The sequence below is a fragment of the Lutra lutra genome, chromosome 11 (assembly GCF_902655055.1).
Source record: "Lutra lutra chromosome 11, mLutLut1.2, whole genome shotgun sequence".
In the NCBI taxonomy this organism is placed as follows: domain Eukaryota; kingdom Metazoa; phylum Chordata; class Mammalia; order Carnivora; family Mustelidae; genus Lutra; species Lutra lutra.
In genome coordinates, this window is record NC_062288.1 from 1,227,351 (window position 1) to 1,249,742 (window position 22,392).

Sequence of the window (22,392 nt, forward strand, 5' to 3'; positions counted from 1 at the left end):
CCGACACAGCCTCCCGCCAATCCGGCACGCTGCCCCGCCCACCTCCTCCCCGGGTTCCCGCCAAACTGCGTGCGCCGCCCCGCCCACTTCGCGCTGCCTCCCACCTCCACCGCGCGCCGCTCCGCCCACCTCCGCCTCCAGCCAGTCCGCGAGCGCCCCGCCCCTCCCCCGCGCGCCGCCCCGCCCACCTCCACCTCCCGCCAGTGCGCGAGCGCCCCGCCTCTGGCCGCGCCCCGGGTTTCCCGGGCTACGCGGGACCCGCGGGTGGTGTGGGGCTCGCGCGCTTGCGTGTCCCGAGGAGCGTGCCTGAGGTCAGCCCGCGGAGGGCAGGGCCCGGGACTGGGGTCCCGGACCGCGGAGGAACGCTTCGGGCTGGGGTTAGTGATGGGGCCGCCGACGGGCTGTGGCCCGGCCCCTGCACCGGGGTCTCCCTCACCCTCCAGCCCGCGGCGCCCCGGACGGTCCGGGCGTGTGGGGCGTCCGCGCGGTTGCACCCGTGCAGGGCCGGCCTGCAGCCCTGCGCCCGCCTCGGGGTCCTCGCGGTGCCGCTTGCGAGGGCTGAGAGCGCACGGCACGGCGGGACGCGCCCCCGAACCCGAGCCGCTGTCGCCGCGTGAGACGGGGTCGGTCCGGATGTGTGGGGGACACGCGGGCGCAGGGCTCCCGGCAGGCTTCGGGGCGCGCGGCGGGAAGTCGGTGCGTTTCCTCGCCGAGCTGGGCGGGCCGGCGGTCTTCGCGCCGGGGCGTCTGCACGACGCAGGACGGACCCCGGAGCCACCCGGGGGTGCACGGCCCGGAGGCTTCCGAGCGCCCTCCCGGAGCCGCGCGGTCTTCCGCACTGTCCGGCCTCACCGCGGCGCCCCGGAGCGCCGCACCTGCTCCCCTGCGCAGCCACCGTCGGTCCGTCTGCCCCCAGGCCTCTGTCTGTCCCCGGGCCTCCAATCACTTGCCCGCGGACGGGAACCATGCGGTGTCCGTCTTCTCGCGTCTGGTTTATGTCACGATCTCCCAGGTACGTCGGTGCTGGACCGCGCGTCGGAACTTGCGGACTTTCAGGACCAGTAGCGCCGCCTTGTACATGCAGAGCGCGGTTGTTCGTCCGTCCGCCCGACCGGACACTCAGCTGGTTTGCATCTTGCCTTTACGTATTTATGACAGAGACACAGCGGGAGGGAGCACAAGCGGGAGAGAGGCAGAGGGAGAAGCCGGCCCCCCGCTGACTAGGGAGCCCCGTGTGGGGCTCCATCCCAGGACCCTGCGGTCATGACCTGAGCCCCCAGGCGCCCTAGCTGGTTTCCTTCTTGGGGCTCATGAATCTCGCTGCTTTGGATGTGGGTGAGCACAGTGCGTCAAGGTTTTGGTTTCAGGTTTTGGGTACATACCTCCAGGTGGAATTGGAGCAAGTCCACGGTCCTTCCGGGTCAGGTTACGGAGGGGCCGCCGCACTCGTTCCTTCAGGCTCTCCACATCGCGACCGACACATGGTCTTCTCTGGTGCTCTGCTGGTAGCCGGCCTAGTGGGGTGTGCGGTGCTGGTGCAGTTGGGTTTTATTTGCATGTCCCTGATAATGAGTGATGTTGGACGCCTTTTCATGGGCTTGTGGGCCACCTGTGTATCTTTGAAGAAATTCTCAAGTTCTGTGTCCGTGTTTTCAGTGGGTTATGTTTTTGTTTTTTAATTTCAGGAGTGCTTTATATATTCCGGATATCAATGCCTTGTTAGGGATGTAATTTTTAGATATCTTCTGCCATTCCATGGGTTTTCCTCTGTTGTCGCTGTCTTGTGACACACACAGTTTTCATTGTATTAAAGTCCCATCATAACCTGTTCTTCTTTCGGTCTCCTGTCCCTTAGATGTCATATCCAAAAAGTCACTGCCAAATCCAGTGTTGTGAAGTTTGCCCGCCATGGCTTCTTCTCAGAGTTTTACAGTCGTGGCTCTTAGATTTAGGTCTTTGATTCACGTACGATTAGTTTGTATATAAGGCTTTAACTTCTTTTGTTTGCATGGAGCTATCCAGTTTTCCCAATGCCATGTTGGAGCAGTTAGGCCTTTACCGTATTAAAGCATTGCTCTTCTTTATCAACTGTGGGTCGGGGGGCCATGTGTACGGACATCCTGTGACTGCCCCAAAGTTCGAGAATCAGTGAGGCCCCAGGGGGCGCATCAGAGATGTAGAGGCCAACCGCAAAGCTTTCTAAGGCCAAGGTATTTGGAAGGTCTTCACAGATTTTTGCCACTTGAGTCCTAACAGTGTGTTAGCGCATCTTATTAACCCTGAGGACTGTGAGCCTGGTATGCACATGTAAAGCCAGTCAGACTGCACAGACGTGACTGGGGGTTCCCTGATAACCATCAGGCGTGAGAGGGGTTCCCTAGGTGGGGGAGAATCTTTTCTGACAGAATTTTAACTGCAGAAGAGATGCCAGCCTGTCTACAAGAGAGAGCTCTGGTCCAGTGAGAAAGCAAGGGAAACACGACTAAACATATGGACCCCCGTGAATGGGGAAGCTGTATGAGGTCCATTTGTATGAGCTGGTTTCTCTGCATTCATACTTCGGGCAGCTGGGACAGGGGAGGAAGGCCCTTGCTGTGGCCTCACTCATATTTGCCCACTGGTTTTGGTCATGGTGCTACCATTTTGTCAGTAGACCGGTGGTTTAATGCAAGTACAGTGGTTAGTGGAGGGAATTACAGAGTTCCTGGTAGGACCAGATTGTTATTTGGCCTAAACCAGAGTTCTCTCTTTATGGATCCAAAAATTATTAGATTTCCAATATTGTTTTTCCTTTCCTGGGACCAGTTGACATTGACATCTCTTGTCAGTTTTTCCAAATTATCACTTGGGAGGGCATCTCTTTGGAGCACAACAGAGTTTTGGGTTGAGAGCAGTGTTTTTGGCAGAAATATCAGCGGGGGGTTGACTCCGGCTGCCAGGGAGCCAAGTCTGGAACACCAGGGAACCTTAATGACAGCCAACCAGCAGAAGTGTGGTGCCTCATAAGCTCTGGACACAGGGGCCTTTTTCCTCAAGTCCCCCCCCCCAACCAGTGTAGGGCTTGAACTCACAATCTTGAGATCAAAACCTGAGCTGAGATCAGGAGTCAGACCCTTAACTGATAGAGCCACCAGGCGCCCCCACAGGAGACATATTTAATCTTACCCCATTGGAGGTAAGGAGGCCTTGATGCTTCCAGAATGTTCCAAAGCCCTGAGCCACCCCCAAAGACATGCCAGCCATCAGTATAAATGTCCACAGGTCATGATCCCAGGGTCCTGGGATCAAGGCCCATATCAGGCGCCCTGCTCAGCGGGGAGTCCGCTTCTCCTTCTCCCTCTGCTGCTCCCCTGCTTGTGCTCCCTCTGTCAAATAAACAAAATCTTAAGAAAAAAAAAAAAAAAAAAGAACCGTCAGCAAATCCTTAAGCTCCTGCCTCTGGTTAGAGGAGTTTCCTGTCGGCTATCCCAGGGATTCGACAGTAAGCAGCTGTGAAGGGTTTCATCTGGACCCAGAGGTGGTTCTTGTTCCAAGGCGGATGCTCTGGGCACCAAAACGGAGTCCGGGCAAACAACACCTTTTCTTTGGAGACCGTAGGTCCCTTTCAGGCTAGAAGTTTGACGGTGGATGCGCCTCTCTGTGAAGACGTCTGGGAAGGGAGGAGAAGAGCAAATCCTCTACACATTGTAACCACGCACGTCGAGCCTGTCGAAAACTTCGTGTCATCCAAGTCAACCTTTGAAGGACCTTCAGTGCCACCCTGGGGTGTGACTGCCGGGGTGTCCTGCTGTTCTCCCCAAGTGAAGGCAGAAAGACGCTGGCTATCCTTACCGACCAGAGTTCTAACCAAGCACCCCCCAGGCCAGTTACCGTGGAAACTTCGCTTGCAGTGGGAGTGGGTGCCAGCAGCACGTAGGGGTTAGGAACAGCAGGGGCCTGAGGGGTCCCTGCTCAGGGGCCCAGACAAAGGTCCATTCCTGGCTGCTGGGTTTCCTCCCAGGTAAAGCGGGGGTGTGACAGGGACTGGTACAGGGGATCGTGAGGCCCTGAGCCTCGAAATTCTCTGTCACGGGCTTGAGGCCCTGAAGGGCTTCTGTATTTTTAGGGCATTGATTAATTCTAGGGAGAGGTTTTGAGCTTTCTAGCTGAATCTTGGGAGCTGCGCTGTGGATTTTACCAATATCAGCTGAGGATTTTGCCCAGAAAGAGGGTGTTAGCTGATCTAGTAGAAATAGATGATGGGTGTTCCCAGACTCTGCGATGGTCCCGCCAGAGGCAGAGCAGATAAAAGACATCAGAGCGTCATCTAATCCCCTGGTTGGCTATTTTGATCGCTGCCGTCAGATTCTAGAATTATCTTCCCCTTCAGGGAGGAAGGAATTCTGGCACAATACTTTTGTAAGGAATCCCAGACCAGGGAGTAGGGGTGGAGGGACTGAGGAGAAAAGAGTGGGTGCCCCTCCGAGGGAGTGGGTTCAGAGGCAGGAACCTGCTGAGGTCGGTAGGAGACCCCCACTGTTTGAAGCGTGTGCCCCTCCCAGGGACTGCTCTGCCGCCATGGGACTGGGCTGCATGTGTGTAGCTCTGGTGTCGACAGGGACAGAGAGAAAGTCACTCCCAACTTGGAGAGTGGTTTCTCCCAGCCAGCTAAGAGACAGGATTGGGAGAGGTCTGTGTGTCCCTCTGGGAGTAATGGCCACCCCCGTCCAGTCATCTGTGGCCCAACGCAGGGTCCCCATCTCTTGAGGTGGCCACGGCAAGGCGGGTGCTGTGGATGGAGCCTGGCAGGAACTCGAGGGGGCCCACACCAGTCAGCGCTGGCAGGGCCAATGGGATGCGGCTGCTGTTGGGCTGACCAAGGCTCCTTGGTGCGTGTTGGCGGTTGGGGGGGGGGGGAGCAGGGAGTGAGGAGGGGGTCCGGGGAGAGGGATGCTGGAGGTGTTGCTGATGCAAAGCAGGGCAAGCCAGGGTGACAAAGTTCTATTTTGGGGCTATGTGGCTCTGCGCGTCAGCAACACACTCCGTGGGGACGGTCCCCAGATGGTAGGGGAGGGCCAGCAGCCGGTGGGAGGTCAGAGGCTGTTCCAGACCCCTGGGGCGGGGGCGACAGGGCAGGGAGAGTGCAGTGGGATGGGACGGAGGGGAGAGAAGCTGGCAGGGCGTCTCCTCCCTGCAGCCGCCCCCGAGGGGCAGGGCCAGGGAAGCAGCAGGGCACCAACTGCGAGGCAGCAGGCTCTGGGGACTCACAGGGTCTACAGCCTGCTGGTCTCAGCTTCCAGAAGTCTGGAGATTCCTAGCGCTGCCCTGCTCACTCACTACACATCCCCCTGAGCACCGGCCACGTGCCAGGCATGGTGTTAGAGGTGGACGCGTCCCTGTCCCCGTTGCTGTTGGGAAGCCAGGCTGGCCTACGTCAGGCTGGGCCGGGCACACCCGGTGTGCTGAGCGGCCCTGACCTGGCTCAGAAGGTGGCTTTCCGGGGAAGGGACGCCTGGGTTGGGGCCTGAATCCGGGGAGGCCAGAGGCCAGGCGGAGGTTCAGATGCCACGACCCCAGCTGCCATCGGGACTATTCTATCACCTTCCGGCTCAGGTCCCTCTTGCCTGGGCCCTCCGTCAGAGGCCCTCATCCCTGGAGTCCCTAATCACAAGGCATGCTGCCCTGGGGGGTCTGTGAGTGGTGACCGGTGGGAGCCGGCCTCAACTCCTATAATGGAAGGTCAGAATGAATGGGAGAAACCGCCCCATGGCTTTCCAACTTAAGCAACAACAGTTCCTCATTTCCCACAGCGTCTAGGCGACCCCCCAGCTCTTCTCGCCTAAATGTGGACGTGGCCACAGGACTGAGGTCTGTGTCCAGCTGGAAGGCGGAGGGCCATGCCTCTCCCTCATGTGAGCTTGTATCCTGGGCTTCATCTCAGTGAGGTGGCCTCTGCGTCTCAGGCATGCGGGCGGAACCAGCAGGCTGCTTGAGCCCGACAAGCCCCCAGCCAGCCGGGGTTCCCGGGTGTAGACGCAGGCCGGACCTTCTGATCGCAGCAGCAACACAGAAGCTTGACCAGCCGGACCCGGTAACTACCCTGTGACTTCCCTTGGGTGGTGTGCGCATACGACCTGTGGCTTCCGGGGGACATACCACCTGAGACTGGCATCTTTGTCTCTGGCCTTGCCTCTCTGCCCTTTTGTGCTCCGAAATGGTCAGGTCCTCTGAGCAGACAGGACCCCAAGACCGTCTGGGGCACTGGTGCACCCACACGTCCCTCCATCAGCACATCTGGTCAGCAACGTGAAATCAAGTGTTGCAGCGGCCCTTCCTCATGGCCGAGCCCTCTGGCCCTGAACTAGAACGAGTGTCATGGGGACCTGCTCTGGGCTGCCCTCACACGAGGAGGCTGGGAGGGCGTGTTGGGTGCCGTCAAGTGCTGTGTCATTCGGATGTCTTCATTTTCAATCCCTGGAGACCTGGCGGCTGGTGGGCCTGCGAATGCTCCCGGAGACGGGCGCCCACACCGGCCTGGCTCTGTGTGGCGGTGGGCAAGGTGCTCGAGCATGTGGTGCCTCAGAATAGCCCCCGCCACCTGCAGTCGCTGCTTACGCAGACTCCTCACGCCCTGTCCCGAGCTCCACCCTGGTGTGAATGCCGCAGCAGGACCGTGTGGACCACAGCCCCCGCTTGCCAGCTCTGGGGCGCAGGGACAGGGCCCGGGCCTGGGCAGGGGGTTGAGGGGGTCTCTGGGTAAAATCCGGAGCCCCCCGGCCAGCCCTCCAGCAAGCCTGCAGCTCTGGAGGCTGGAAACAGTATCCACCAACGCAGAGAACTTCTCGGCAAAAGTCACTGGGTAAGTATTAAACCACAGCTCAGTGCTCGTCACTGGCCACTGCTAAGAGATCCCAGGGATAGGGAATCCTGCCTGTTCTCACCCAGACGGACCCATCCGCAGTGTTTCCAGGGAGCTGGGTTTGCTAATTGCCTTTGTCCAGACGCAAGCCACAGTTGCCTCCTGCCTCTTTCGGGCCAGAGGTGGGCTTGCTGGAGTCCCCATGCGTGAGGCAGGAAACTGGGAAACCTTGGAGAAGAGGCTTCTGGCTCCTCGGGGCCCTAACCGGGCTCCACAGCTGCCCAGAGGCTTCTCTAGCCGTCTGATGGATGGACGCAAAAACAGGTAGGGAAAGACGAGCTTTCTAAGGAGAATGCGCTAAGAAACGGGAGGAGAGAATCTGTCCTTTTTCGGACTAGGGAGTATTAACTTTGTCTTAGTTTTAGTATATGTGCTGCCGAAGCGAGCACAACTTTGTCTTAGTTTTAATGTGCATTTGCCTTTACAGGGGTCCCTGCCGGCCACTGCTCAGAGCCCAGGTGAGGGACTCCAAGGCCCACAGCCTCCGGGGTCTCCCTGTACAAAAGTGCTTGGGGGGGGGGTGTCTCTCTCTCTCTCCGGGGTCTGGGCAGCTTCTGGGGACGTCAGCCTCTGCATCTAGGCCTGCAGGGCACTGGGGAAGATGGGGTGGTGGTTCGCTTGCAGCCCCTGAGTGTGAGCCCCTGGCGGAGGAGGGAGGGGCTGGAGCTGTCAGAAGCTCTCCCAGGGAGCCCTGGGCGACTCTAGACATGGCCCCAGTGAGGGCAAGAGGCTCGGAGACCTCCTCATGGACTCCCCTTAGCAGGCTGTGGATGAAGTGTGGCGAGGCCATTCCAGGACCCGGAGCCCCACTGCCTTGCCTGGGCAGGGGTCGGGGGCGGTGGTCCTTACAGCAGCGAGGCTTCCGGGGCTCACAGGAAAAACGGGAAGTCAGGGCGATTTGGATGCCACCTCAACAAGGTTTCCCTTGGAGGCACAGGTGGCGAGGGACCCCGAGTCCCCGCTCGGGTGTGTGTCCAACAAGGCCGCACTCCCAGGCCTGGCCCTCTGTGAGCAGGATTGTATGGCCTCTGCTCTGGACACAAAACCTTCCCTCGCTTCGGCAGAACACGCAGATGTAAGCCTGCCGAACGGGCTTCTGGTGGCTGGGGTTGCAGAGAGCCCTGGCCTGGCCCGTTTCCTGGGTTAGCCTCTGGGCGCCCTGGAGTCGGCAGGCTGGCCATACAGCTAACAGCACGTCTGGTGGAGAGGGGACAGGAGCCAGAAATGAGGGCCACGCGTGGCACCTGAAGGTGCCTCGGAGCCGCAGGGAGGAAGGAGAAACAGGAGTCACCGGTTTCAGTGATGCTTGTTTTCAGCCCAACACTGGAAAGCGTGTCCTTTCAACGTGGAACCATGTGCAAATCCTCAATGAGATATTTTCCATTCTTTTTTGCACATCTTCAGGACATCGTCCTATCCTAACTTACGGCGCATTTCGAGGGCTCCATAGGCACGGTGGCCGGTGGCTACCATCCCGGGCACTCCGGGCCTCTCTCTGGTCCCGGCCTGTTCCCCTTGTCCGCTTCTCTCTCTTTCGTTGGCCCCCCACACATGAACCCTCGGCTCTCAGTTTACTCCAAACTAGTTAATACAGGCAGTTTGGGTGCAGAAAGGATTAACCTTACCAGATAACTACAGCAGGAGTGGGAAAAGAAAACTTTGGAAAGCAGAATTGTGACCTGCATACAGATATGCAGTGAACACCTGTCACAGGTTTTAGGTACTCAGTGCACCTGAGGGGCTCCAGGTGAAGCATCTGCCATCTGCTCCAGTCATGATCCTGGGCTCCTGGGCTGGAGACTCGCATGGAGGGGGGGGCGTTCCTGCTCAGTGGGGAGCCTGCTTCTCCCTCTGCCTGTCACTCCCCCTCTTTCAAATAATAAAATCTTAAAAAAAAAAAAAAAACAAACAACCCAGATTTTATGTACTCGTTAGTTCCGAGGGGACCAATAACGAGCGGTCAGCTTCTGCACGTTCTGTGTTATGTGTGTCGTGCCCAGCGTTCTTGCCGTAAAGGAAGCCCAGGAAAATAGAGCATCAAGAACACCATAATGAGGAGGGAATGTAGTGCTGTCTCGTATTTATCCGGACGAAGTCAGCACGTAAGTGGCCCTCTGTAGTTCAGACCCGTGTGTTCAGGGTCAAGGGACCCGTTCAGGGACGCTGGAAGGAGGCTGCTCTCCACACAGGTGCAAAGCTGACTTCCTCTGCGGAGAAGGGGGAAACCAAAGTGGTCGCAGGTCTAGGGACGGGAACCTGTGGCCTTGTTGGTCGCCTACGACTTAAAGACGACGAGGAGGTCACAGAAGCCCCACAGAACCAGCAGTTCTGCTCTGCATGGAAGACGCCTGCGAGCAGTCTGCTGGGTCTCACATTTCTCTGCAGAGGCTTAAATTATGCCTGACTTTCTGAAATCAGTTCGTTGAACAAGCAGAACTCAGGTGCGAATGGAGGCTCATAAGCTGGCCTGGTTGTGTCCCTGCCCCCCCACCCCCCACCCCATCCCTGCTCGGGCAGCTCCAGGACTTTCATGATCATGAGTCAGTATGAGAAAGTGCTAGAACTTTGATTTCAAGTCTCAGCGTTGTAATTAAAATCGTCAAGTCCCAGATAAAAACAAAGACCGAACACCTCTCCAGGTGAAAATGGTTTTCCTCTTGCTTGCCTCCAGGGAAGGAAAGTGTTCCGCTCCCCAGCTCTTCCCACCTCCCAGCTCGGAGGATGCAGCCAGGCTGGGGGAGGGGAGGTCCGCCTTTGCGCTAGGGACTGCCTCTCTCCCTCCTCCCCTCCTGCTGCCCTGCAGTTCCTGAGATAAGCCAAGTCCCCTCCACACCCTGGTTTCTGCAGATGAGGGGCGATGGGACACCAACAGTCCTTTCCAGAGAAAGGCTCTCCCTCTCTCCAGCCTTTACCACACCCCCACGCCCTCCGCCACCGACAGACACAAGCATGCGGCCTTTTCCTCTCTCCTTTGGAAGCGTGCAAGTCTGCATGCTCTGGTGTGTACCTTGCTTGCATTTCCAAAATGAAGTAAGTTTGTGTTTTTGGATGGGTTCCTGCGTCTTCCACATGGAGCCCAGCATGCACACGTGTTCACACACGCGCACACACACACACACACACGTGCAGGGAGGCCCACCAGCGGGGCCTTTAGCAGAATGGATGCGGAGCGCAGGGCCCGCATGTGGCTGGTGCGGGCCTGGTGGAGGCCATTCAAAGCCCCGTAGTCCGTCTCCTAGATGTGTCCTCACCTATAAAGTGGGCACCGCTGGCCCACCGTCGCAGAGCAGTCCGGGGTGGCCCGAGCTGAGCCGCCGAGTGGCTGGGTCCCTCCGCTCCCCCTGCTGGCCCCCACCCCATCCGTCCCAGACAGGCCACTACTGCAGGTGTGATTGGGAAACAGCATTTATTGTGGTGTCCCTAAGGACCGGCCCCGAGTCGCAGCTGCGCCAAGCTCACTCCTCCTTCTCGTCCCCGTGGGTGATGATGTAGCACAGAGACTTGTAGTCGATGTCCCCCGCCAGGTCCATGGGCGTCAGGGCGAACATCTGCTCCACCTGGGGGGGGTGTGGTCAGAGGCAGACAGGCTGGGGGGCCTGCGGTGGCCAGCAGGGGTGACCCATGACCCAAGGGAGACCTGTGACCCCAGACCCTCCCCACTGACTCCCAGCCCAGTGCCTTGCAGCTAAGAGCCCTGTGAAGGGAAGGGGAGGGCCTCGAAGGAACCAGAATCCTCACCTCAGCCAGAGAGAACTTGTCTGCCTGGGTCAGGAGAAGCTGCTTGAACCTGGGGAGAGCCAAAGTCTGGCCTGGTCGGGGGGGCTATGAAGGCTCCCACGGCCCAGGTGGCCGCCCTCCCCCGGGGCCCCCTGCGGATTCTGTGCCCCTTCTCACACACTTACTCATCCTTGTTCACCACACCCTTGCCATTGGGGTCGAACATGCGGAAAGCACTCAGGATGGCTTCCTCGGGGTCCGTCCCTGGGAGCCCGGGCGGGGGGAGCAGGTGAGCACTGGTGCCCCCGGCCTCCCAGCCCCCACCCAGGAGGCCCCCCAGGTGCAAGAGGCCTGTCCTGTCCCAGGAGAGGAGAGGCTAGGACCACCTCCCCTTGGGGCAGCCTGGCCAGGAGACCGGGATTTGGGACTTGGGAGTGAGGCTGACTGGGGGTTCAGGGTGACCAGTGCCCACGGGTCGGGGAGGCAGGGGAGAGCTCCATGGGCCCTGGGTGGCCCGGGCCAAGGAGAGTCCAGTCGAGGCCTGGGTGGGGCTCGGGAGGGGCTCAGGTGGCTTCCAGGCCGGGAGACCCAGCCCCCCCCACCCCCTGGGCTGACCGTTCAGCTTCTCCCCGAAGAGCGTGAGGAAGACGGTGAAGTTGATGGGGCCCTTCCCCTCCTGCAGCATGGCGTCCAGCTCCTCTTCCGGAACGCTCACCTTCCCTGGCGGCAGCGGGGCACGGGATGGACACGGGCCAGCCAGGCTCCCCACCCGCCCAGGCCGGCCCCCCTCCTTCCCTGCCACAGACCAGGGAGAAGCGTGAAGCAATGGGGAGCTGTGGCCAGTGCAGGGGAGGTGTGTGTGAGCCGACTGAGGGGGAGGGAGGTGGGAGCAGGGAAGGAGGGAGGCAGGCGCTGCCTGGCCAGGGGGCCTGTACTTTCTCAGTGGGGCTCCCACCAGCCCCCTGAGCCGGAGCAGCTCCCCTGGTGTGAGCAGCCGCCCCTTCCTCTGCCAGCAGGCAGGGGAAGGTGAAAGCACTCACCGAGCTGGGAGTAGGTCTCCCGAAGGTCTGACTTACAGATGATGCCATCACGGTTCTGGTCGATGCAGCTGAAGGCCTGGGCGGTGGAGGGCACCATCCTTCAGAGGGAACAGCCCCCACCCCGGGGAAGGCCGGAGGTGGGGAGGGGTCCTGGAGGGTGGACGGACCGGGAGGGGCCGGGACGACCGAGTACTGAGTACGGAGAAGAGGGGGTAGAGGCAGGATGGGTGTCAGGACCGGTCCCAGGCCGCTGGGGTGGGGGCACTCACTTCCTTGAACTCCTGGATCTGGGCTTGCTCAAACATGGAGAACACATTGGAAGAGCCTCGCTGGGCCTGCTTGGTGGCCGCGGCCTTGCCCCGGGTCCCCGCCTTCCTGCTGGCCTGCAACACTGTAGGTGGGGAGGGGCCCTTTCCCCGGCTCCCCAAATACTCCTCCCTTCCCACGCACACCTCCCGAGCACTCCCAGGAGAGCACTCCTAGGCCCGGCTCCTCTTCCCACCTCTGGAGACCCCCTCTCCAGGCCCATCGCGAAGAGAGAAGTCACCAGCTCTCTTCCCCCAGCCTACGGGACAACACCTGGAAGCCTGCTGGCCTCTGGCTACCCCCCGGCACTCACCATCCTCTCTCCGTGGCAGCCGGCTTGCTGCAAGGGGCTCCCAGCCCCTTTTACGTTTCAGTCTTATCACCTGGAGCGCCAAATAAGGACAGGAAGAGAGGACAAGCCCAAACTTGGCAGCCCTGCCTGAACTGGGGGAAGACAGGGCCCCAGGCAGATTCCAGCCACGTTCCTGGTGACCTTCGGGCCCCCTGATGTCTAAAATCCAGACATCCATCCATCCAGCAGCAACGGCTCCCAAGGGCAGAGCTCACAGGCTCACAGCTCTCCGCTGCTCTGGATGCTGAATGAGGTATCACTCCGAATGAGAAGTCTCCCGTATTACCCCCACCTGACTGTCCCTCCTGCAGGTCCAGTCTAGAACCTGCCCCATCCAAGAGGACAGCATGAGGAGGACTGGCCTGAGGCCTCTACTGGGCTTGGGAAGGGCAATGGGTATTTCTGAGGATGGTCTCTGGCCTGAGACCCCCAGGGATTCCCGGAGTTTGGGTGGACGGTGGCCCTGGCCTCTGGCCCCTCTGACGGAGGACAGAAGGCAGCCCTGAGCTGGCTGTGACCCCAAATGAACCTGTGTGTGAGGCATGTTTGGAACACGGTGCACGACCTGCGCCCCAAGCATCCCCTTGGACCCCCAAGAAAGTGGTCTTGAGTCCTTCATGTGAAGCTCCATGCGGGTCCCGGGCTCATCCCACTCTGCTGCAGGCCTGCCTGCTCCTTGAGGGCCCTGAGAAGGGCTGGGGGCTGGGGACCTTCTAAAACAGACGTCATGGGCCCCTGGCTGCCCTCTGGAACCCAGAGCAGAGGAGAGGGCCCACTGGCTGTCCTCCCTCCCCTGGAACTGGGCTCTTTGCCACTGCGCCCTGCCCCTGGGGGGGACAGTGCAGAGGCCAGCTGGTAGAGCAGGCGCTTGGGTGGTCCATGAGACCCCAGGCCTCTTTTGTGCAACAAAAAGAGTCTGACGATACCTCCTTCCCTCTCTGGAAATGAAATCCGTAAAATATATAACCTATCCTCAAAGGGAACTTAAAAAATCAAGAGCAGCCTCTGAACGGCAGGGAAAAGAGCTTAAGAAGTAGCTTACGTCGACACAGGGTCCAACACGGATGCCGAGACCGAAGGACTGCTGTGCAGTAACCGGACCCTTGCACGACATCCCAGTGCATAACCGAGATTCAGGAGACCTAAGATGATCTGCCCCGGTCCCCCACAGGACACCCGGAAAAACCAGAGAACGTCTCAAAGCCACGGCTCTGGGGTGAGCTCCGAATCAAACAGTCACTGCGGGTCTGTGGTTCCTCTCATCGCAGAGTGCGTATGGTCTAACCCCACAACGTGACACGTAACAGGGCATAGCTGAGAGAGGGCGCCAGGCCTGGCCTAGCTAACTCAGAGCAGGCACGTCGCCCAGGAGCCCCTGGAAGGACCTCGGCAATCACCCTTCTCTCCTCCCATCACTGTCACAACCCAAGTGGCTCCAGGGGGCCTCGGCGGAGACCAGCCCTGTCCCACCTCCCAGAGCAGCACCCAGGCCCCCAACTCCTTCCCAGGCGCTCCCAGAGGCAATCAGAGCCTGCGGGTCCCCACGCACATCCCGCAGATGGCCAGCCAGGGGCCAGGCCAAGCTGGTGTGTCCAACCACCCTCCCGCTGAGGCCACCTCTGTTCCCACAGCCCAGTGTGTCCCTTCACATTCCCCAGCACAGCTGGCTGGAGGGCATGGTGAATTTCCAGATGCCGAGGCTTGTGGAATGTCTGTGCACATGTGACCATGTTTCCATATTGTCCCCCTGCCCTTATGCCCAAAGATCAAAGGACACTGGTCAACGCCATGTTCTAAACTTTTAAAACGTTTAATTAAAAAAGCCACACAGTCACAGGTTGGGTGTCGGAGCTTGGTGTGGCGCACAGAGGTCTGGTGAGAAAAGAGAAGCCTGGGTGGCCCCTTGCGTGCGGAGTGCTGACCTCTCTTTCCCCGTCAGCCCTGTGGGAGCCCAGGACCCCATCACAGAGGTGCTCCCAGGCCTGCTCGGGGGTGAGAGGGGAGAGGTCCTCCTCATCCTGGGTCCCTCTGGGCACACAGGGGCTATAGGGGCTCTGTGTCCTGCACCAGCTGGAAGGGTCCATCCCAGAGCCACAAACCACTCATGGATGGTGGCAGGAGAGCAGCAAGGCCACCATCTCCAGGCCTCGGGGTACAAGCAGCCTCCAGGGTGGAGCTGGTCCTCTCCCATTTCCTGGTTCCCAGCAGGCATGAAAACAGCCAGGCCTGGGTGCCAGCAGCCTCTGGTCCCCTGTGGAACCCCATTCTAGATCTGGCCAGGTCAGCTGCCTCCCCAGTGGGTTGAGTTCCCAGGCAGGAGAGGGGGGGTGTCCAGAGCAGGCCCCGGGCGAGGCTGGGTCAGGCTGAAGGCTCCAGAGGAGGCAGTGTGGACATGCAGCCAAGTCTTGAGTGAGTGACTCTCTTCCGGGTCCTTGATTTCCATCACACAGGTGAAGGACTTTGTGGGGTCTCCATCCATGCCTGCTTACCTCAGCCCAAAACCCAGTTAGGGCCAGGGGCTGTCCCACCAACCGCCTCTGAGACAAGAGGCCTCCCGGGGGGCCCCGAAATCCCCCGTGGGCCTTTCCCCATCTTTTGGGGAGGCAGTGGGGATGGGAGGCGTCCACGGTCCTCACAAAGAGAGACCTCTTTCCTGGGCGAGGGTGGGGGCATCCGTGGGGAGCACATCCCCTGGGGCCCAGGTCCAGCGAGCCACTGCCTCCTCCTTGCCTGGTGGCCTCCGCGGTCACTGGCCCAGCATGCAGGCCTTCTTGCAGGCCACCGCGGAGATCAGGGCCGCGCCCCGGCCACTGCCCTCCTCCGACTCGATGAAGGTGATCTCGCAGCTGGGCGTCAGCCTACGCACGCTGGCATGGAACCTCTCCTTGAAGCTGGCAGGGGAAGCAGGGCTGCCGTTCCTCCCCCTGCACGCAGACCCCCGCCCCGCCCTCGCAGCAGCTGGAGCAGTAAGCCCAGGGGGCCCGGGGGACAACCCTGGGGGTTCCGCTCGCCTTCTGCCCGAGGCGCATGCGGGGCCGCGGACCGACCGCGGGGGCTTACCTGGGGTGCAGCTTGTACACCGAGCCGTCCACGCCCACGGTGATGCGCATCACGTCCTCGCTGCGGCTCTCGCGCATGCGGTTGATGACGCCCGCCAGCCCCGCGGCGCACATGTGCGCGGCACGCGTGGACACGCTCTCGCAGGCACGGCGCACGATGTCGCAGTCGGTGGCCGTGGGCCGCAGCCCCAAAGTGCTCAGGATGTTGTAGATCTGCTTGCGGTCCCCAGAGTCACTGCGGGGGGGTGGGGAGGTGTCGCTGGAGGGTCTCTCGACCCCGACCCCGACCCCGATGGCGGCGGCCTCCTCCCCTCCCCCTGCCCACCTCACCCAGGCGAAGGCGGGGCTCAGACTCCGCACGGGAGCGGGTCCGATTCCGCCGAGGACCCCAGTTACCGGTCACTGTGCCTCGCTCGAAGCCCAGGCCCTCCGCTCTAACGTGGGGCGACCCTGGCGCACCTCGGGGCTGGCGAGTGGAGGAAGTGGGACGAACTCCACGGCGGTGGGGAGCCACCGAGGGGACGCGTGGGCTGCGCCCTGGGCCCGGGTACGTGCTCCCCTGCGGGCCCGCGCAGCCCCGGACCCCCACCCGGACCCCGGGGCCTCGCCCACGCCTCGGCCCCGCCCACGCCTCGGCGCTGCCCCTAGCCCCGCGCGCCCAGCGCACCTCTCCACCTGCGACACGAAGCGGGTCTCGAAAGCGCCGCGCGTGCGCAGCTGTTCCGAGGCCTCCCCACGGAAAAGCAGGTTTTCGTCCACGAGTTTGAGCAGCACAAGCCGCACCAGCTCGCCCATGTACTTGCCGCCGATGAGCTTCTCGTACCTGCACGGAGGGCGGCCGGGTCACCCCACGCGCAGCCACGAGGAGGCCAGGTAGGGCACTGGGACACCCCGCTTCCAGACCTGGTGCGCGCCCACTCTCGTTTATGTCAAGCAGGACTCAGGGTTAGGAAGCGCTCCGGGGCCTCGGGACCACCCCTGCCCTATTGCGGGGCGGCGGTCCAGGCTGTGGCCTTCCTCCCGCCCCCCCCCCCCCCGGCGCCCCCCCCCCCCCCCCCCCCCCCGGCGCCCAGCCCACGCCATCCTCCCACCGCCGCGCGGTGGGTGTTGTTCTCCTTGACCCGCCCGGAGCGGGGAGCTCAGGCTCAGAGGGGCTGGTGCCTGCTGGGGCCCTGGGCTCCTGGAGTCCGCTGAGGGGGCAGAAGCATCTGCCCCCTGCGTCTTTGTCTCTATGCGCTCAGAATCCCACCGGCCCAACGGAGTGGCCAGAGTGCACGAAGGCATGAGCGGCTACACGGCTCCTTAGGCTCGCCGGACCCGGAGGAGCTTCCCGGGGCTGGTTCTCAAACCATTCAGACCAGCCCGCAGCATTTCATGGAGCTGTGACCGGGGACAGGTGTCTACTCCGGGGAGTTCTGGGCTGAACGCTGTGAGCACTGACTGGGGGTGTCAGAGCCTCCCTCCACAGTGGTCACCGGCTGGGCCACCTGACCCGTGATCCCGACCCATCGACCCACAAACCCTCTTTCTGGGGACCAAACTTCCCTGTGCCGGGTTCACAGGGGCACCTAGCGCGAGGGGGAGGCACCAGCTCTTGAGAAAGGATTGTCGTTTGCTTTTCCCCAGAGCCCTTTAGAAACACGCCTGTTATCTGCCTGCCTGAGCCCGGCGGGAGGGGGAGCCGCGCAGGTGGTCCTTACAGCTGCTGGCCGGGGTTCAGGGAGTTCTCGTCCACCACACGGTCATACTCCAGCAGGAACTCGTCCAGCTCCCCGGAGTCCCCAAAGGCGCCCCACTCAGTGTTGACGCACATGCGGCCCTCGTCCCCTTCCACGAGCTCCACGTTCTGCATCTCCTCCATGTAGCAGGCGTTACAGCCTGTGCCTGTGGGGGCCGTGGGCCGGACCGCAGGGGTGAGGGGTGGGGGAGCAGGGGGAGCAGGTGCAGTCCTGGGCGCCCACCTCTCCCGACTCTCTCCACCTACACCCCCGCAGAGCCCTCTATGGCCCTGGCTTCCCGGCTTCCCTGCTGTCACACCCACCACTGCCTGGCCTGGCAGAATGGGAAGGCGGTTCGGTTGCTGTGTGACCTCCCCATCAATGAGCCCATCCCTCTGGGCTGTTCCTCGTCCCCAGTAGGGGATGGTAACACCTTATTACCCAGGTGCTTGGGAGGACAGAGCAAAACGGGGCAAGGTGCTTTGCCAACTACAGATGTGCATGGTTTTATCTCGGTTATGCAGCAGCCTTGTTTCTTGGCCCTTCACATGCATGTGCTTGAGCTTCTGTCCTGGGCCCTGTTTTGGGGGGCATTGGAATTGACAGAGTCCGTTGCACACCGCGGGTCCAGGGATGCCCGGCCATCCAGTATTTTTGGGGTGTGTGTGTGTGTGTGTGTGAAAACCCCAGAAATCCAGATGTTGATGGGCATTCGCCCATTTTTGGGATCTTGGTTATTATCCTGTTTCTAAGCACTGAGCAGAGTGAGTGCAGGGCACAGGTGAGCCCAGGCCAGCCTCGGCCATCCCTGCTCCGGTGGGGCTGTGCCCGAGGCAGGGGCTGCAGAGCCCACACACCAAGACAGGGTGTCTCGGGGAGCTGCGGCCAGACAGCTGCCCTGGGCAGCTCTGAAGGGGACCGCCGGGAAGCGGGCTCTTGCCGCTCACATTTAGGCGGTGGACTCGGAGACGGCTTTCCGTCGGAAAGTCGAACATGGAACGAGGAGATGTGAGCAGTGAGAGGAGGACGGCGCGAGGCCAGTGGGTGCCGTGGGAGACGGGTTTGTGAGGGCCAGCTCTTGGGGGCCCCGCGGGGCAAATGACTTCGCCACTGACTTTCTGGGGAGCCAGAACCCGGAGTCAGCAGCTGCACGCCCGGGCATGACTGACCAGACTGTAGCCGCGCTCAGTGCCCACTCCGGACCCTCAAGAGCTCCTGGGAAGGGTTGAGGCCTGCAGGGGCCGGTGCCGCTCCATTCCTGGCCTTCACTTCGGACGGGGACAGGAAGACCGTCTAGGAGGGGACGATGTCACCTATGCTTGTCCTCTTCCACGGGGACACATCTGTCGGTTTGGTCAATTTACCAGCGAGGGGACTGTAGTTAAATCTCGATAGGCCCCACGGACCTTAGCCAGGGTGTCCTCTGATGCCGGGACTTGTGAGTGTTCAATATACTAGCCACAGTCAGGACACCCCTGCCTCTCCCCAAGACCACCCCACATCCTACCACCTGTGCCGTCCACACCTGGCACTGGAGCCCTGCTCTGACCATCGCCCATGGCTCAGGACTTTCGGCCCTCACGCCTCAGGGCAGGGGATGAAGGCGGGCTGAGGCTGTGTGCTGCCAGCCCCTGACAGAGCCGCGCGTGAGTCCTTACCCACAATCATGCCGACCTCACACCGGCGGTCTTCGTAGTAGCAGGAGATCATGGTGGCCACTGTGTCGTTGACCATCGCTACCACGTCCATTTCGAAGTCCTGCCAAGAGGCCCAGAGGCAACAGTGATCAGGCTGGGGTGTTGGCTCGGGCTGCTCCAGGCTCGTCCGGCGGGGGGAGAGTCGCCCAGGAGGCTGTCCCTGGCATCATGACTAGAGGGGAGGGGGATTCTGAGGGCGGTCATGGGGTGCCTCACCCCTCTCCGTTTGATGGCGTCACGGAGGAGCCCCACGATGTTGTTCCCTTCTGCTCCGGAGGCCTTGAAGCCCTTGGTCCAATTGAGGAGGATGCCCTGAGGGGAGAGGAGGGGCAGGGTGAGGCGCCCCGCTCAGCTGGACTGTGGCTTTGAGAAGTGGCGGAGGCGACTCTGTCTGAATACGTCTGTTCCTGCGGGGCTGGCCTCCAGCCCACGTGAGCGGTTCCAGGGGAAAGCCCGGGGCATCACCCAGAGTGAGGACGAGGTCCGGACAGTCGCCTGTATAAGGCTGGGGTCCCTCCCCTGCAGTACACCCAAGGGGAAGACAGTAAGGCACAGTGGCGTCACCCCTTCCTGGAGGGTCTCCCTGGGCCCCTGCGCGGCCGGCCCCTGCTGCCCTTCGTGCACTGTGTGGCCCGGCCGTGGAGAACCAAGGAGTCCTGCACTGGCTGCCTCTCTGAGAGGTCGTGTGTGTGTCGTGTGCGTTCACAGTTGATGTGCATAGACGTGTGTGTGTAATTCACACATGTGTGTGTAACTGATGTGTGTACATGCATAAACACACGTGTGCTCATCGCATACACACATGGCCTTGGCGTGTGCACATGTGTGTATGGTGCACACATGTCTGCATGTGTCCTTACATGTAGACGTGACGGGTAGACGTGTATATGTGATTGACCCGTGTGTGCGTACAGGTGCGTGTGCGGCTGACTTCTGCATGTCGTGTGCGTGGATAACGTGCACGTGTGCGCGTACGCGCACGTGCGTGTGTGTGTGTGTGTGTCTGTGGGGGGGAGGACGGTGGCAGGTGGAGCCTTGGCCCAGCCCAGTCCTGCCACCCACGCTGGTGGCCCAGCGTCACACAGCTGTGCTGCCTGCCAGCGCCCTCTTCCCACTCGCTCGCCTGTGCCCAATCTGCGGCAGGGGACAATTCTGCTGGCCTCAGGGGCTCTTTGGTTCAGGCAAACAGAACCAGCCGGATCTGTTCCCCAAAGTCACACAACAGGCTAGTGACAGAGCCACGGGTTGAGTGCGAAGCTCTTTCCCAACACGGGGCTGCATCTGAAGCCTCGGGGAGTTCCCAGGGCGTCTTTCTCTGGGGAACGCGTCCACCCCCACCCCCGACCTGTCCCCACCTTGTCGATGTCTTCATGCCTCACGGGAAAGGAGAACGTGAAGCCCAAGGGCAGTTTCTTGTGCTTCATCTGATGCTTGTCCAGGAAGTCGGAGATGCACTCGGAGATGTAGTCGAACAGCTGGGAGACAGGCCCCGAGCAGGCCGTTGGCCGCAGCGCCCATGTGGGCCCCAGGAGAGCACGGCCTCCCCGCCTGCCCTCCGCTCCCCCGGGACAGTGCGACTCCAGGACCGGCCTGGTCCCCAGCCAAGCTGTGCGCTGTCGGCCTGTCCCTCCCACTGGGCCCCGTGACGTCCAGCCACAGACTTAGGACAGAGGCACAGCTGTGGCCGTCTCTTCCCGGATTTCTGTCTCTACCATCCAGAGTGGCCTTCGCTGTCTCCAAGTGTCCCTGCTGCCCATGCCCGGTCCTGCTGGGGACTGGACCCTACTCTGCTCCCGTGGGCCTGGCCCCAGCCCCGGGTACTCCTCCGCGCCCTGCTGATCGTCCACGCTCCCCGCTTGGCCGCACCGTCCACACCAGCCCTGCTGCTTCATGGCCAGTCTGACTGCATGCAGGGGTGTGGCGAGGACCAGGCTGCCCCGGGACTCCTGCCTTGAAACCCTGGTCCCCAGGGGATGGGTTCTGCCTCTGCCCACCTCCCCGGGTCATGGTACTTCTGTACCTCTGTACCCTCTCCTGAGCCCTCCCCATGGGCAGGGTAGCATTCCCGCCTGGGCAGACATTATGACTGCAGTCACCCCACTTGGTGTCCCTGCTGGTAGCAGGTGGCGGGGGCACACAGGGAGAAGTCAAGGCACACGGGCTGCTTGGACCAGCACGTTCTCTCCACTGCCCTGTCACACGTCTGAGCCTTCTGGGAAACGGAGCAGGGAGGTGACCTGCTGGGGCCAGCTGCCTCCCTGGGCCCTCTGAGGCTGGTTGGCTGTCCTGCCCATGGGTGCCCCTGGCCCTGGTAGATAGGTGGGCCCTCCCACCAGGACTGGCGAGCTCAGAGATCCTGTGTAGACTTGATCCCGGCCCCCCAGCCCGCAGCCCCCGGCCCCCGGCCCCAGCCCGGCTGCTCACCATCTCTGCGGTGCCGGTCATGGCGTCCTCGGGGATGGAGTACATCTGGTGCTTGGTCGTCACGCTCCACTGCCCCTCCGCGCCCTCCCCCACCTTCACCAGCATCACCCTGAAGTTGGTGCCGCCCAGGTCCAGGGAGAGGAAGTCCCCGACTTCTGCAGCCACAGGGAGATGGGCATCAGCCTTGGGGCTCTGGCCGGCAGGACCCCAAGTCCAGGGAGAGAAGGAGAGAGGGAGTAGGGGCATCAGAGGTCCGAGCCGTAAGCAAGGCCCGGGGCCCTCCCTGCCCGCCGCCGGCCAACCTGAGCCCTCTGGGGTGGAGCGCACGTAGGTGGGCAGCATCTTCACGCTGGCCTCCTCGTGGGTCTGCAGCCGCAGGCCCCGCGCCATCTCTGTTTGCATCCGCCGCATCACCTTCTTCAGGTCCGCCTCCTGCAGCTGGAAGTCCGCCAGGATCTGCTCGGCCTGTGGGGGGCGGGGCGGGGGGGCAGCCACGTGGGGCCGGGGCCTGGATGCCCCAACTCACGGGGCCCCACACACACCGGGGTCTCCTTTGCGCCCTGGCCCTGGGTCCGAGATGACCCCTCTGTTCGAATTCCCTGTGAACCAGCCGAAAACCTAGAATGGCAGATCTCCAAGGGCAGCCCCAAATCACGTGTGGCCCGAGGCATGCTGGACGGGGAGGGGCAGCGGCAGATGCGGCAACCCCTCCCAGCAGCTCAGACGCCCACTGTGAGGTGCCTGCCACGCTGACCAGGAGAGTAGGTGAGACGGGGCGGGAAGATCCTGTCTGGAGGTCAGTGGGTGGCTGGCCTGTTACAGAGATCGGGTCATTCTCCCGCCAGAATTAATGCCGAGGGAGTGCATGGGCCAGTGTGCGCAAATGGAGCCTGTTTGAGAAAGGCAGCCCCTCCCCAGCCCAGGGGACAGCCCACGACCTGGCCAAGCCAAGCACAGCTATCCTGCGCCCTTTTGCTGGTGATCTGGTTTCTTGCCGGGCACGTGGCCCAGTTCTGACCAATGACAGGGAAAGAGAACTCTGATTTTAGCAGGACCTTCTCTTCCCTGGAAGGTCAGTGCCCCGGTAACTGTGAACACAGCAGAGTACGAGTGCGGTGGGTGTGATGGCTGGCACCGCAGTAGCTGTCCTATGACAATGAGGAGTCAGGGCTGTCGGTGGG

The 22,392-nt window shown here is 61.6% G+C and overlaps 3 protein-coding genes across 4 annotated transcripts in view; 1 reads left to right on the forward strand and 2 right to left on the reverse strand.

The window, feature by feature from the left end:
• The first annotated feature begins 212 nt into the window (after nt 1–212).
• LOC125081467 (translation initiation factor IF-2-like) lies at nt 213–3,304 on the forward strand. The gene is made up of 2 exons (XM_047696142.1): nt 213–1,012; nt 1,686–3,304. The coding sequence occupies exons 1-2, from the start codon at nt 385–387 to the stop codon at nt 1,721–1,723; spliced, it is 666 nt and encodes a 221-aa protein (XP_047552098.1). The 5' UTR covers nt 213–384; the 3' UTR covers nt 1,724–3,304.
• A 6,983-nt stretch (nt 3,305–10,287) lies between these two features.
• On the reverse strand, nt 10,288–12,401 carry MYL7 (myosin light chain 7). Of its 2 annotated transcripts, none has more exons than XM_047695803.1 (7): nt 12,275–12,401; nt 11,925–12,038; nt 11,656–11,731; nt 11,231–11,335; nt 10,801–10,879; nt 10,637–10,685; nt 10,288–10,455 (listed from the first exon to the last, which is right to left on the reverse strand). In XM_047695803.1, exons 1-7 carry the CDS (start codon nt 12,275–12,277, stop codon nt 10,354–10,356), a joined length of 528 nt encoding a protein of 175 aa, XP_047551759.1. In that variant the 5' UTR covers nt 12,278–12,401; the 3' UTR covers nt 10,288–10,353. The 2 variants fall into 2 exon arrangements, with proteins under 2 accessions (XP_047551759.1, XP_047551760.1); XM_047695804.1 differs by lacking the exon at nt 12,275–12,401 and adding an exon at nt 12,108–12,160.
• Nucleotides 12,402–14,149: 1,748 nt separating this feature from the next.
• GCK (glucokinase) overlaps nt 14,150–22,392 on the reverse strand; it is a 34,996-nt gene continuing 26,753 nt past the window's right edge. Inside the window, exons 2-10 of the mRNA XM_047695802.1 lie at nt 21,514–21,676; nt 21,212–21,366; nt 20,143–20,262; nt 19,004–19,099; nt 18,749–18,848; nt 17,073–17,256; nt 16,040–16,195; nt 15,374–15,607; nt 14,150–15,204 (exon numbers count right to left, since the gene is read on the reverse strand). Coding sequence (XP_047551758.1) covers nt 15,060–15,204; nt 15,374–15,607; nt 16,040–16,195; nt 17,073–17,256; nt 18,749–18,848; nt 19,004–19,099; nt 20,143–20,262; nt 21,212–21,366; nt 21,514–21,676 — 1,353 coding nt within the window. The 3' untranslated portion in view covers nt 14,150–15,059. The remainder of the gene's footprint in view (nt 15,205–15,373; nt 15,608–16,039; nt 16,196–17,072; nt 17,257–18,748; nt 18,849–19,003; nt 19,100–20,142; nt 20,263–21,211; nt 21,367–21,513; nt 21,677–22,392) is intronic.

Coding starts and splice junctions, on each gene's coding strand:
- MYL7 (XM_047695803.1), bottom strand. Junction 11,732..11,924: donor AGATCCAGGAGTTCAAGGAA/GTGAGTGCCCCC, acceptor TCCACCGCCCAG/GCCTTCAGCTGCATCGACCA. Junction 11,336..11,655: donor GGAGACCTACTCCCAGCTCG/GTGAGTGCTTTC, acceptor CGCTGCCGCCAG/GGAAGGTGAGCGTTCCGGAA.
- LOC125081467 (XM_047696142.1), top strand. CDS start 385: ATGGGGCCGCCGACGGGCTGTGGCCCGGCCCCTGCACCGGGGTCTCCC. Junction 1,013..1,685: donor TTTATGTCACGATCTCCCAG/GTACGTCGGTGC, acceptor TTTTAATTTCAG/GAGTGCTTTATATATTCCGG.